We start from the raw sequence: 14957 nt of genomic DNA on the forward strand, positions 1-14957 counted from the left end.
CACAGCCACCGCTTCTCCCAAGCATCTTTCATCCTTCCTCTGCAGAATCCAGATGGAAGGCTCCTAAATGCAGTCCTTTCTGGGGTTAAAAATAAGGCCACCATAAACACCCAGCTCATGCAGGTACCTCGTGCAAGGTGGATGGGCACCGCCATGAATCTCTTCTTCTGTGGGAGCTTTTGCTACTCTGCAATCGGGGCCTCTGTCTTTGCAGCTGATTTAATTACTGGTGCACTTCCAATAGGATTAAATGGGTGTCTGAGTGCGTGTTAGCATATGTTGGGACATGCTGTGCTGATAAATATCTGTGCCTTCGTGTGCCTACAGATACACAAGTTCTGTGTACTTGCAATAATTGATGCAGTGCCTTCCAAGGTTGAAGGCAAAAGGAAAGTATTCCTGATCCAGCCTGGAGCCCTTTGGTGATGGTGAGCCCTAGGTAGGCTGCAGAGCTTTGGGGCTGGTCATGGTGAAGACCGAACACTGAAAGAAGAAAATGGAATGAGCGAAGTTGTTCGTGGGCCTAATATGCAAGAACTGTTCTTTTCTTTTTTCTTATTCAACGCCAAGTGTATGTACATTCATGTTTTTCCATGTCATTGCAGGGCTGCAAGCTCAGACTGTCTTAGTCAATGACACAGTCTCGGGGTTTATCGGGACAGACGTGGTCCTGCACTGCAGCTTCACCAACCCGCTCCCCAATGTGAAGATCACGCAGGTCACGTGGCAGAAAGTCACCAACGGCACCAAGCAGAATGTGGCCATCTACAACCCCGCCATGGGGGTCTCCATCCTCTCCCCCTACAAAGAGCGGGTGACTTTCCGGAACCCTTCCTTCAAAGATGGCACCATTCAGCTCTCTCGGCTGGAGCTGGAGGATGAGGGAGTTTACATCTGCGAGTTTGCCACCTTCCCGACCGGCAACCGGGAAAGTCAACTGAACCTCACAGTGCTGGGTAAGCTACTGGGCAAGTCCGTGGTGCGAGCTGTTGCCTCCAGCTAAGCAGGTCTGGAGGAAGCTGAGATTGGTGTCTTGGGAACTCGGGGCAAACGGGAGCCTTTGTTGTGAATGTCACCTACGATGCTCTTTCAAGTTGTCCATAAAGAGGTGGAGGGCAGGGAAGCCAGGGTAGGTGGTTCATTGGGTTGTCTGGGGAATGTCACTTCGTCTTCCCAGACCCCAGCTACCCTATTTCTTAATGCAGGTGGAGTAAGAGTGACCTGTCCCTTAAGGGCATGGTGAGTTTTAACACGCCAGTGTCTGTCAGGTGAACAGAGAGGAGAGACAGCAGATCCGAAGCGCATGTAGAGCTTGTCCTTGGAGCACAGGGTTGTGAGCGAACAGACCCCACCCAATGTCTGCATGATTCATTTGCTCTTCAGTTCGGATTTCCCATACTAACATAGGGATGAAAACCTATTGCAAAAAGGGGCTGACTTTCCTTCATGTACGTGCATCTAGGGCAGGCCCAGCAGAGCAGGCTGCTAGCAGCTTACAGCAGCTTTGCATACAATGCAGGGTCTGTCCCAGGCTCAGTGGTGCTTGATGTCTCTTGGGTTTTAGCAGAGAGGGCAGCATTGCTTTTCTAACCCCTTCGTATTCTTCTCTCCTCCTCCCCCTTTTCCTGCACTTCCTCGCAGCCAAGCCCACGAATCGGATGGAGGGCACCACGCGGCCGCTGATCGCCAAGTCTGGCAGGACAGAAAAGATCTTGGTAGCCACTTGCATCTCCTCGAATGGGAAACCCCCCAGCACTGTCACCTGGGACACCAAGCTCAAAGGAGAAGCAGAGTTTCAGGAGATCCGGAATAACAACGGCACCTTCACGGTGATCAGCCGGTACCGGCTGGTGCCGAGCCGCAAAGCTCACCGGCAGCAGCTCATGTGCGTGGTCAACTACCAGCTGGACCGCTTCACGGACAGCATCACCCTCAACGTGCAGTGTAAGGGAGCACGGGTGGGGCTGGGAAAAAGGTTTTCTGAAGGGATGACGCTGATCCGGCGCAGGGGTGGGAGCGGGGGTTGCTCGCTTTCTACGGAAGCTGAATACTTGGAGTAATTGTATGGTTTCCCTTTCTCATACCTTCTTTCCCTCGTTGCCTCTGCCATGTCCCTTTGTTCGTCCTTTTATCTCTCTCCTTCACTCACCCTCCTTCTCCTTGCCCGCTTCTCTCTTCCTGCTTCCTCCCCATTCCTTTTCCCTAACGCTTTCCTTTTCCATCCTTCTTCCTCTCTCTGTTGTCCCACTGCAGATGAGCCCGAAGTCACCATCGAGGGCTTCGATGGCAACTGGTTCCTCAATCGGAAAGATGTCAAGCTGATATGCAAGTCCGATGCCAACCCCCCAGCTCACACCTACGAATGGAAGCTGTAAGTACCAGCAGTGTTCCTACCTCCTGCAGATGGGATCTTCAGCAGGGCCAAGGAACCTCTGTTGAAACCCCTCTGCTTGGTCAGCTCCCATTCCCACTGGGGTCGCGGTGCCAAGGTGAAACCACACCTGTAAGAGGAGAGTTGGACGCTTGTAGCTGCCGGAGCCGAACCCCTGTAGAAGGCTTGGAGCTGATTCTGGTGTCCTGCTGGTGCTCTGCCGGCTCAACTGGCTTTAGCTGAGCCCCCCCAGAGCCTCCTCACCATGGGGCGGGTAGAGCTTACCCTGGAATCAGCCCTGGCCGTGAGCTCCCCATCACAGCACCCATCCCCACGCATCCGACATTAAGCAGCAGCAGTTCCTCCTCCTCCAGGGCTCCAGTTTGTGGCTGAGCACAGCGAGGGGACCGAGCAGGGAGCGAGGGGTGCCTGGGGAGCCAGGTGGGAATTGATGGAACCCGAGGTGCTTCTCTCTCCTTCTCTTTTCCATAAGTGCTCATATGGCTTTAGAAAAAAAGGAAGATCAAATGGATGCTTTCTTCTTTTCAGCTGGCGTTTGTCAGAAAGAGGTTCTCAAAATGGCTTTGCAAGGAGCCAGGCGTATTCTCTCTCATTTCCCTTCCAGATCAAACTGTTCACAATACAAATCTGAAGAGGATTGTTTTTCTTGCCTTTCTTCTGCTTCTCATCCCCGGCTCTCTCTGTTGGTTCTGCCAGCTCGCTTAAGCTCCGAGGGGGCTCTCTGGGTTCCTCTCAGCATTGCCAGGGAAGTGTTAGAGGCGAAGATACCCCATGTGGCACCCGAGGCAGAAGAGATGCCAGGGTTTTCTCTCTGCTTTTGGGCAAGTGGCTTCATCCCTTTGTTCTGCGATTTCTCACGTGCCGAGCTGGAGCCTGAGCTCTTGCTGTGCTCCTGGGCACTGGGCAGCTCTCACCACGCTCAGACCCAGCCAACAGCACCAGCAGCCCCTCATCCCTGTCAATGCAGCCAGTTGTCCTGTGTGTGTATGTCCGTTTGCCTGTCTTCAGCCTGCTGTCCTATCGAGGGTTTCCTGCCTAACAGGCAGGAACATCAATACTTTCCTTTGAGAAAGACCTGCGGGGAGAAAAATGGAGAGGAAAGCACGGAATTAACGAGGGCAGGTTTCTAAGCCCGACGGATCTTCGATCCAATTTCCCAGCCTCTCCCTTTTGCACATTTAGTGGGTTGCTTAGGACTGAATATAGGATTATTGACCTGAAAGAGGATGGAAAGGAAAGGTGGAGTGATGGCAGTCCATGGTGATGAGCAACAGCAGAGCTGTTAGAGGAAGCAGCAGCCTCCTGTAGCATCCCACAGCAGTTTCCAGGTCTTTGTAGATTGGGAACTCTTCGTAGGTTGGGAACCCTGAGTCCCCACAGGCAGAGAACCAACGCTGGGCTGCTCTTTTCTTCCATCAGCATTGGGAAAGAATGCCCCTATTTCTGGCTAATTTGCCATACATGTGTGCCCATGTGGATATATAGGCATGCAAAATTTGTGTGTGTGTGCATTTAGGCACTTAGCAAATGTAATTATACCCCATTATTCCCTTTTGTTTCTTACAAATTGCCGACAATATGGCACATTTTTGTCGAGAGGAGGGGAAAGAATTACTTGAGTAATTTTTAATTGCCTAAGAGAAGTAATTACTTTACTTTGCTTCAGTAATTAAGAATAACCAGGCCATGTGTGTCGTTTCCTAACACATAGGATTTTAATATTTTTTTTTTATCTGCCTTTGTTCATTTATTCTGTGTACCTCTAGACGTAGTTTTGCATTATTCCACTTTCACACTTACCTGATTCCCCTGACGTGGGCAGGCCAGGCTGTAAATCAGCGCTGCTTTACTCAAGCTGAGGTTGCAATTAACGCCGGTTGATCAGCCAGGAGCTGCACGGGCAGGAAAGCAGGATAAAGCAGGGTTAGGCTGAAGTCCCAGCCCGTGTTTTCCATCCTGGGGGTCTACCATGATCTTTCTTTCTCCCAGGCCAAACGGGACACTGCCAGGGAGCGTGGAAATCCAGAACAACACCATCTATTTCAAGGGGCCCGTCTCCTACAGCGTGGCCGGCACCTACATCTGCGAGGCCTCCAACGCCATCGGCACGCGGTCGGGCTTGGTGGAAGTCAATGTCACAGGTAGGAAACCACGTGGGCTGCTCCGAAAGAGGAGGAGGTGGGAGAGGAGGGGGGGAGCTGCTCGCCTCTACCGGCCTTAATGTCTTATAACGTCCGTCTGAACCTCCAGCGTCTCCTTCCAGCGGTGGGGAGCTTGGTGGTGCGAAGGGAGCGGGGATGTTCTTTGCTTTGTGCTGGTCTTGCTCTGGTGTGCTTGGGTTTTACTCCTTTCCTCTCGTCGTCTTTTCCTTTCTCGCACCGAGACGCGTTCAGTCTCACTCTCCTTTGTCTTCTTCTCTGCTTTGGACTCGGATAGCTGGTTGGGCACGTTGAAAGCCAAGACATGTCAGCGATGTGTTTGTAGGAAGGCAGGAGGAGCAGGGAGAGGAGACGGGCTGACAGTGAGATGGGCGAGCCATTAGTTCAGCTGCTGCTTGCAGGCAACTCGGTGATTTCTTAGCTGTGCTCCGTCCAGCGCCGTGTTCCCCTGTGCTGTGGGTGTCACCATGAGCAGCTTTACCTGGGCTCTAGAATGGAGTGGTGCCACAGGGTGCAGGCACCCAACAAAGATGTGCCAGGTGATGCGCCGGGGGCTCTGCACTGCTCTCCATCGGGTACCCCTGCACCCCAAGGGGACCGTGGCCGAGCAGCAGGCGGTGCAGAATGACTGCTACTGGGGATGCTGGGGGGCAGAACGAGGAGGGCTGGGCTCTGATCTCCTCCAGTGAGCCGTGGCACCGCGTTTGGCACCTCACATCTCTGCCGTGTCGGGGAACCGGGATGATCTTCCACTAACCGAGAGCTTGGAGGTCAGTGGATGGGATGTGCTAAGTAGATGCTAATTATGAAGTATTTATTTATGATCATTATCGGGGTAGCGGGCCTTTAATTCGTACCTCCCGTCCTGGATCCGTGCCTGCTGTGTTGTTCCTGCTATCTGCCTCTCTCTGGGGGATTTTTTGTTTGCTGGAGGAAGGGACCAGACTAACAGAGCTCTGTGTTGAGCACAGATGTGGGACAATACCCGCCCTGCCATATCCCTGCCCAAAACCCCCCAAAATCATTCCCCAAACCCATCTTAGCAAGGTGCCCACCAGAACACCGTGTTTCTGGGCACTGCAGACAGCAACCAGGATATCCCCATCCCAGTGGTTTTCAGGGGACAGGCTCTAACACTCAGCAAGGGGAAAACGGGCAAGTTTTCCAGGGAGTGACTTGGGGTGGGGGTCTGCCTGCCCACAATCCCAATTTATTCCCACAGGTCTGAATTAGGGTGCTGAGGTTGCACGGGAGGGACAGAGGGACACAGCAGCCACTGCCCCCTAGGAGGGTTGAGCAGCTGACATGCTAAGCCGGGGCTCCACCGTGTAAAAAAAACTCACACTTTTAATAATTCATTGGATCTGAATATGTTTATCCAGCTCTCCCTTGGGAGCGATTAGGCCAGTGCTGGGGAGGGCTCAGCCGTCCTCACTCAGCTATTACAGGTACATTTGTTTGGGTCTTGCAGGCAATTTAGGGATTGTCAGTGGACCACGAAACCTCTTTCAAGAGATGCATGCAATAAATGGAGTTCAATCTAGTGAGCAGCCTCGCCTCGGGAGTGAAAAAAAAACCAACAACGCAGAAGGCTGATGCAAAAAAAAAAACCTGCAGCAGCCATCCCCTCCTTCCTACCCATCCCACCCCAGCATCCTTCATCCCAGCCCCAGGGAGGAGGAGTGGGGCTGGGTCAGCCCCTGGCCAGGAGGCGATTCATTCAGGAGGAGAAGGCTGAATGGTGCTCTTGGAGTTATAGCGCATTAAAGAGATTGATAAGTAGGAATTTAATATTTTATTCCCGCAATCTGTTCCTGTAATAGCTTCTCCTGCCTTGCAGGACCTTTGTCAGTTGCAAGCAAGCCATGTAGTGTGACATGTAACTATTTATTATGGGCGGCTGGGCAACATTATAAAAGGCAGTGGGTATGGACTGCCTGGGTCTGCATGCTCATGCGTGGCAGCCCTGCACAGAGAGGAGGTCACGAGCACGCACACAGCTGTGTGTGTCCCCTATCTGCATCTTTCCCAGCATGCAAATGCCCCCTCAAAGCTGCATGCCCGCATGGGAACGCCCTGCTGCACAGCCATGCATGCATACACGAGCACTGGTGCATTGGCATGCGTGAATATACGTGCACCAATGGAGACGTGCTTGCGTGCAGCAGTGTACGTGCATCCCCTGGTCCTTAGGCACACGCGTACACATCGGCCCTGCACACATGGGCAGCTCTGCAGCTTTAGCCTTGGCTGCAGGATGGGGGAGAGGCGGCTACAGGAGCTCCCCCCACTCTGCTTGGCTCGCGGCAGGGAGTTATTTACACAGCGCCAGCAATGCCAGCACAGCAAGGTCACCGTGCACAGCCCGCGGGGTTGTGACGGCTCTGAGCACGAGGGGGAGAGCGCAGAGCACAGGGTTCCATCCCCAGCAGCTGCATCCCCAGCCTGGCTAGGGGCTGCCCCAGTGGGGAGGCTGTTTGGGGGCTGAAGGCAGACAGGGGGGTGAGGGGGGGAAGGGGCTCTGCCTGCTGCCGATCTGGCGGATGGCGGCGAGCAACGTCGGGTGCAGCCCGTCCCATCCGGTGGCATCTGTGCCAAGTGCCCCGCGGGAGCAGTGCCTGATGGACAGGCGATAGGTGACCTGACTGAGAGATTAAAGCCTAAGAGACGTTTGGCATCCGGCCCGAAAGCCGTCACGCTCTGACACACCCGCAGCAGCTGCTGAACTCCTGCATCGGTTGCCAGAGGTTTTTCCACCCCTGTGCCTCCTTCCCCATCCTGCTCCAGCGCAGGAATCCTCCAGCTGGGAGGAAAGCTGGACCCCCTGGAGCACGAGATGGGCGTGCACGAGGGCTGCTGGGAGGGAGAGAGCAGCAATGCTGGCAGGCTCTGAAACGACAGCCCCGTCTGCCGCTATCTCCTAGCTTGACTCATGCACGGGTCTGCCAAACAGAAGGGTCAAAGTCCAGCAGTGCTTGGGTGTGGATGGTGGAAAAGCTGCCGTCTGCAACCTGTCTCCTAAAAGACATAAAATGCAACGATCCCCGCCGTGTTTGCTGACGGCATCCGGGAACTGGGAGCTCTCAGGTTCCTGCTCCCCATCCTGCTGTGCTGCAGCAGGTGCTTGGCTTGGCCAGGCAGGAGGAAACCAGAGCTCCACGCAGGGAGCAGCTCGGGCTGACACATGTCCCAGCAGTACCCTCTCATGGAGTTTGACATCTTCCTCAATGCCTCTGGCTCCAGTGAGAGTCTCGGCTGGTGCTGGCTCTTTCCTCGGCCCTTAGGATTGAAGGAAAGAAGATAAAAATGGGACTTCAACAGAAAATGGGCCCACAAAAGCAGGACCTTTAAGATATCTCAGCAGAGCGACAAGCAGGAGGGCTTTTAAAAGCTGCTTTCCTGCGTATCATAGGAAGCTTATTGGGTGTCTAAAAATACAGGTTTTTTTCTGAACTAGGCCTTTCCTGCCCTTGGGAGCAGCTCCTGCCCCTGGGGTTCTCTGATGTCTAATGAGATTTAGGTCCCACCTCTGCCAGGGCTCTCTCCAAGAGCTCTATTAGGGATAATTTTGGCTCCTTTTCAGCGCTGAAACTGGCCACCACGTTCAAAAAGCCCCAGAGGAGGGACTGAGGGACAGGCGGCACCATTTGCATAGGTCTCATTTTCCATCAGAAACCAGCCATGAAAAGCAAGATGGGGCTTTAACGCACGGAGTTTTGAAGCCACCCTTGCGATGGGCACGGCATCTTCGTCTCCCCAGGGCCGGCACTGCCGCACCCTTGGGTGCTGCCGGACCCGCTCCCTATTTCCATGGGCTCAAAGCAAAGCTCAGGGCTGTCCCTTGTCACTGGGCTCCCAGCTGCTGCCCGGAGCTGGCACGGGGACAGGAAGCCGGGCTGAATGCAACAGCTGGCAGAGCGGGCAGCGGGCAGCTAGCGTCGCTGCTCTAATTCCTATTCATGCAGCACTCCCTGTTTTTACGAGGGGGAGGCTTTTTGTGCTGGCATTAAAGCCTGGCTTGTTCCCCCTCCCTGTGCTCTGCTGCTGTCTCCTGTTTCTCCCGTCCGCTTTTCACAGCGGCTTTAATTCTCCCCGGACTCTTCCTAATGGATTTTTCACGTGGGGCCCCCAGCACGCTCAGAGGCAGCGCACTCTGAGCTTCCAAAAATTTCACGCACCCCTCGAGCACAAAAAGGGGCTCCTTTTCCCACACTTCCCCACCCCCCCACACCCAGGCCACGCTCACGTCCCTCTTTACACCGCAGACACAAAAGCGGGTGGGTGGGCGACAGCGCTGCGAGCCGGACCCGTGCTAACGCCGGGCAGGGTGCGGCTGTGCCAGCATCGAGCGGTGCCTGGTGCCCCGCAGCTCCCCCCGCCTGCCCTCGCCCCGGGCCCCGCTTCGGTGCCGAGCTCTCCCCCATCCGCGCTCGGAGGACGCGGGGATGGGCAGCCGCGGTCTGCACCGCCCTCCAGCGGCTGTGGCACGCGTCCCCTCCCCGCCCCCCGAGCCGCCCAGCCTTCCTTTACCCCATCTGCACCTCTTTCCCACCCCCACCCCCCTCCCTCCTTCCCCCATTCCTTGCAGCCCCATTGCCAGGCGGTGGGTGAAGGGGGGAAGAGCCGTTTGGGAGGGGTTGGGCTTGCCGTCTTGCTTGTCCCATCCTCTCATCCCGCAGTTTGGGTTTGGTTTTCCCCCATGTCGTGGGAGGAGGAGGGTGGGGATGGGGTCTGAATAGAAGATAGGTCCTTTCCCTCACGATGTGGGAGGTGTGGTGGTGGTGGTGTCCGCAGTGCCGGGGGGTGGCATGGAGGTGGGCGTTATTGTGCTGGGAGGGGTGTGGCATGAAGGGCAGGAGAAACTAAACGTGTATGGGAAAGGTAGAAAAACATCCTCTTGTCATTTCATGCCTCTGAGCTGGGCTCCTAGTGGGGCTTGGAATGGGAAAGTGGGCCAAGCTCCTTCTGGAGGCGTGCACAGCCTTCCCCTCTGGGGATGTCCACTTTCCAGAGCTGGGAGGCAGAGGGGATCAGCGTGGCTTTAAGGACCCTGTGCACGCCCTATCTGAGGCTCTTCAAGGTGGGGGCATGTGCACAAAACCAGCCTTGCTGTTGGGAAACGCCAGGTAGGAAGAGGCTTCAGATCAAAGCGGTGGGCTGGGAAAACACCAAGGACATATCCAGCTTGCTGCTCGAACCCTGCACCCCTCCAGGTGAGCCCTTGCTCTGTGCATGGCTTTGGGACTGCAGGGCTGCAGGGCTGGGCTGGGAGCTGGCCCGGATCGAGGCGGGCGCTGTGTGGATGCGTGTGTGGCTGAAGCTGAGCAGCGCTACCAGGGGACGGACGTGACATTCCTCGCTGTCTCTGCAAAGAGGTTTTGCATTAACCAGCTGGCTATGACAAGCCTTCTGTTGAAGCAACATGTGGTTTTGGCTTCCCGGATCCCAAGCCCGGCTCCCTGCTCTGAAATGCATGCCCTCGCTCCTGCTCTTTGGAAGGAGTTGCTGCCTCCTGCCTTCGCAGTGCCTCTGTCCTTGTGCTGGCTGCAGCAGGGAGCCCTCCAGCTGCCTGCCCCCCAGCCCTGCTGCCCGCCGTGCTGCTCTGTGCGCCTTGCAGGCTCACGAGGCTTTGCTCTGCAGCAGCCATGGTGCTGTTGTTGGGACGTCTCAGGCAAGGCAGGAGTGAAGCAGCTCTCAGGCACGAGCAAAACGCTTCTGCCAAAAAGATCAGGCCGGTGGCTGCTCGAACTCAGAACCTTTGTCCAAACGCTGCAGCTGTTTCTGGAACTGCCTGTACCCAGGGGAAGCTCTTTTCCCCTCTCTTCCTTAGCAGCTGGGCTAAGTGTGATGTAGGGAAGCCCATCCCCTGCACTGCCCTCGTTTGTCCAGGATTTCCTGCCCTAGTGCAGAAACTTGGCTGGAACAGGACACATTCCCACCGGCTCACGCAGAGGGGACAGAAAGCAGACACTGCCTTGTTTCCCTTTGGACTCTGCTTCCTTTCATGCTTCTCACCCATCCTGGCTGCCCTCCTGGGAGGCTGTGCTCACATGGCTTGTCCTGTCCTCGGGGTGAAAGCTGGGGGCCAGGAGGCTGCAGAGCAGCAATGACAGCTCTGAGCAGGATGGCCCTGGGCACCCTCCTTGGCAATGCTGGCGGATGCCAAGGGGCATTAATCTGGCATCTGCTCGCCAAACTCAGAGGCAGGTGAAGGACTGAGGCAGCCCAATGCCTCCTGGACACTGACACTCAATGGGCAGTTGGACAGAGAAAGCTGAGTCTGGCCAGGGGCTGTAACCATGCCAAGACAGTGCTGAGAGGGTTGATTTAAATCCTGGATCAAACTTTATCTGTGCCAAAACCCGTGTGTCAAACTGCAAGAAAGAGAAGAGAGCGCCTTTCCCACTTCTTTTCTTCTTCTCCTTTGGGTTATTTATATAGATATAAACAGGTCACGGTCTCTGTAGGAATGAGATTAGTGTGAGCGGTGGCACTGTGGGTCGGGGTCAGGATGGGGCGGGATGCTGAGGAGGGGATGCGAAGCGTCGTGGCCGTTGGGTGGGCACAGGAGCATCCCGGGGCCGTCGATACGCGCTGGCAAACTGGACCCGAAATGGTGGAGCATCAACCAGACTGCACCCAGACTGGTGGTGCTGGGCGCGTGGGATCCGAGCGCGTCCGGGTAGGGTGGGAAGGACACTCCGCTTCCAGCTGCCGGGCTCCTGCATGCGGCTCACTGAGCTTGGCACCGAGCTCCCGCGCGCTCACCCTGCCAGGACGCACCCTTCTCCCCTTTCCCTGGTTTTTCCCTTCCCTGTTCCTTACCCTCATCTTCCCACCCCCTCACCCCCCCCACCCCCACCGAAAAAAAGAAAAAAAAAAAAAAAATCGGGACTGAGAGCACGGCGGGAGGGCGCGTTTCCGCATGGTTTGACACTGTTCCCCCTTCCATCTGTCTTTTCCTACCCAGAATTTCCCTACACCCCGTCTCCAATCGATGATCGCAAATCCATGGTGCAGCCGAACATCCCCACCCCCGTGATCGGGGGCATAGTGGGAGGAGTCTCGCTGGTCCTGGTGGTGGCCGTGGTGCTCTTTGTGGTGCTCCGCCGCCGGCGTCACACCTTCAAGGGTGACTACAGCACAAAGAAGCACGTGTACGGCAACGGCTACAGCAAGGCCGGCATCCCGCAGCACCACCCACCCATGGCCCAGAACCTGCAGTACCCCGACGACTCGGACGACGAGAAGAAGCCGGGCCCGTTGGGCGGCAGCACCTACGAGGATGAGGATGAGGATGCGGGAGGCGAGCGCAAGCTGGGCGGCCCCAACAAATACGAGGAGGATGCCAAGCGGCCGTACTTCACGGTAGACGAAGGGGAAGCGCACCCCGAACCTTACGACGAAAGGACACTCGGCTTCCAGTACGACCCCGAGCAGCTCGACATAGCGGAGAACATGGTCTCGCAGAACGACGGATCTTTTATTTCCAAAAAGGAGTGGTACGTGTAGCTCGGCTCGCCCCGGCTCCGGCCATGCACACACACAGACACACACACACACACACACACACGTGCGCACGCGCGCATCCCCGAGCGGAGCCGTGCACGGACCGGGGGCTCGGGGCGGGGGCAGCTTTGCTTTACGGATCATTTGTTGGGGGGACGGGGAGGTGGGAGGTCGGGTAATTATTTTCTCGGTTTTGGTTTCGCTTTTTTTAATTCCCCCGACGACTTTTCGTCCCCTTCTGTGGTGTTTGTGTTGGTCGGTGGCTTAGGTGTTACTATTTGCTTTAACGACTGTTGCCCAGCCTGTATATTACACTCTGTTTGTGTCTCCATGTCTCAGAGTGCCCTCCCCCAGGCTCCTCCTCCCGCTCCCACCCCCCCCCCCTGAAACACTGGAATTTGTTTGTATGTCGTCGTCTTTGCTTTGCTTTAACCTCGGGAGGGGGTCCGGGGACAGAAAAGCCCACAGCAAAGTGGATGTGCCACGAATGGGGGAAGCGATTGCTCTCAGTGGGGCATGGAGGGCGTTCCCACAGCACGGGGGGATCTGCTGCCAGGTCCCAATGGCTCAGTAGGAGGAAAACGGGGGAGAGAAGCCCTCGAACAAACCCCAGGTGCACGGGCTGATAGCAGCGCGGAGCAACAGAGCTGCCATTTCCCTCCTGCCGTTCATCACCTCCTGGCTTTTCACTGCTGCCTTTGTTGGAGCACGTTTTAGAAGAAAGAAAAGGGGTATTTATTGCTGACGCTCCCTCTGTGATGGCTCGGAGAGGTGCTGGCTCTTCTCAGCCCTATTGCACACCGGCGCGCATCCTCCCGCCCACCCGTGGCTTTGGGGTCCCTGTGTTTTATGATACCACTAAGGCTTCATCGTCGTGTGTTTACACTTCTCTTTTCTTTCTTTCTTTCGGTCAGAGCATGCGGGCGGCTCGCTCTGTGTTAGCAACAACCCCAGCCCTTTGGGGACGTGTGGCTTCGCCTGCGCTGATGGCCGCTTTCCCAATACCCCGTCCCTCCTCTAAGCAAAGCCTCAGTAGTTAGGGAGGTAGAGAGGAAGGAGGGAGGGAGCTGGGGCGTTGCTCTCATCCTCCTTCCCCCTGCCCCTGCCTTGTGGATTGCTGCTAACTCTGCTCTGTGGATAAATGGGATTCCAGGCGCTCGGGCCCTCTGTCTGACACTGACCTTATCCAACTTCGATTCACTGGGTCGGGGCTTACTCCCCTTTTTTAATTTGATGTATAAATAAATCTTTGGTTTGGAAAGAAATCCCCAGTTTTCTGAGCTGTATTGTCACGCACATCTGGACGCAGCAGGACTCGCTCACCCATTGGGTTTCCTTCCCTGGTGCTATCCTGCTGCAAGAGCAAGAGCAGGGAGCAAGAGCCACGCAGATGAGCCAAGGTCAGGGCTCTGATGCTCAGGCCAGGCAACACAGCTCGTACCCACAGGCTGCAGCTCGCTTTTATTGCGTTAGCGGTGAGCGGGAGTGGGAAATCCGATTGCTGCTCTGTAATCTTTCTGCTGTTCCTGCCAGCCCTCCCCGCTTCCTGGCTTCTGGCAGAGCAGCCCCGTGCCACAGGAAGCTCTGTGTCCCCAGTGAAGGGGATGAAATCTCCGACCCTGCAAGCCGCCGGGTCCAGCAGCCATTCTTTCACATGCTGTGTTAGTCCCAGGAGGGCCGGTCTTGCAAACTCACCTTGCACCGTGTCCACAGATCGTGGTGCTGGGGGCCCAGACGTCCCCAGGGTTGCTGATGCTCTGCCAGTGGGAGCTCAGCCTGCAGTGAAGTTGTGTCCCAAGGACCGTGGGTGCAGTGCACTGCGGTGGGGGCATGCAGACCTTGGGCAGCGCAGGGCGGTGGGATGGTGCCCAAGGTAACAGGCTTGGAAAATACGCTTTGATAGCCACGAGCCTTCACTTGGAGGCGTCATGCTTTGAGATTTCCCATCCACAGACAGTCCTAATAGGTAGCGTTTGGGGTATAGAGAAACAGGGAAGCTCAGAGAAAGGAGATAGCACAGCAACATGGTATCTCCAAACCAGAGCTTGCTCACTGCTCCCTTGCTGCTGAGCTTCACCTTTTGCTGTCCCATATCAGTGCAGACACTGCAGCAGCTCAGGTCTAGGAAGGAGCTCAGCCGCAGGAGCTCAATGATGTGGCTCAGAAGAGGGGCAGGTGAGGATTTTCTACCCAGAATCAGGGCAAGCCTGGAGCAAGAGACCCATAGGCTCAGCATGGGGTGCTCCACCAGTGCAAGGTGCATGGTGCTTCCCTCTGCTCCTCGCTCCCGGTTCCTCCAGCATCACTCTGGTGGTGCAGTGATCATTTTGCTTCTTGCTGTTCCTTGCAAGGTCAGCTAATTGAGCAGGAGACTTATCGGGGTGGTAATTAGCCAGGTGATTAGCCGTTCATCTATAGCAAGGTAGGAGAAACAGAAAAAAAAAAAGACAAGACAGCACTACAGATTGATGTTTCACCTGAGAGCTGCCTCGATTCGGTCAAAGCATCCCTCCCTGTGTGTGCTCAGGGGCAGAGCAGCTGTGTCACAGCCCCAGACGAGCCCCCAGTTTATGTGCAGAGACCCCAGCTGCTCTCTGCTGGCACTGCCCTCTTGGATCATTCATTGCGATCCACCCCAGCGATGTTAGGATTTTCCCTTATTTAATTACGAGGTGCTTTTTTTTTTTTCCCCCCCCCCCCATTGTCAAATCATTTTCATCCGGTCAAAGTGAAAAAACAAACCAAAACAAAGAACAAAACCGACCTGAAAACCTGAAGCTTTCTTTCGTTTCGATAAATAAATAAAAAAATAATCAGGCTCCATTGGCAGCCCGACGTTGATTGCAAGAAGGAACGAAGGGAGCCATTTCCCTGATGTTGAGTCCAAAAAAAAGAAA

General features: G+C 55.6%; 2 protein-coding genes across 5 annotated transcripts in view; both read left to right on the forward strand.

The window, feature by feature from the left end:
* The window catches only part of NECTIN1 (nectin cell adhesion molecule 1), a 71893-nt gene that overhangs the window by 32632 nt on the left and 24304 nt on the right, over positions 1-14957 (forward strand). For 3 of the 4 annotated variants that reach the window (XM_021375763.1, XM_021375765.1, XM_021375766.1), the window contains exons 2-5: positions 606-956; positions 1642-1944; positions 2254-2371; positions 4382-4533. In XM_021375763.1, coding sequence (XP_021231438.1) covers positions 606-956; positions 1642-1944; positions 2254-2371; positions 4382-4533 — 924 coding nt within the window. Of the gene's footprint in view, positions 1-605; positions 957-1641; positions 1945-2253; positions 2372-4381; positions 4534-11521; positions 12468-14957 lie in introns of those variants that run through there. The other variant, XM_021375764.1, reaches the window with a different exon arrangement.
* Positions 4540-11427, forward strand: LOC110387553. Its single transcript, XM_021375767.1, has 2 exons — positions 4540-5321; positions 6023-11427. The coding sequence occupies exon 2, from the start codon at positions 8285-8287 to the stop codon at positions 9284-9286; it is 1002 nt and encodes a 333-aa protein (XP_021231442.1). The 5' UTR covers positions 4540-5321; positions 6023-8284; the 3' UTR covers positions 9287-11427.

This window comes from Numida meleagris, chromosome 23 (assembly GCF_002078875.1).
Source record: "Numida meleagris isolate 19003 breed g44 Domestic line chromosome 23, NumMel1.0, whole genome shotgun sequence".
Taxonomy (NCBI): domain Eukaryota; kingdom Metazoa; phylum Chordata; class Aves; order Galliformes; family Numididae; genus Numida; species Numida meleagris.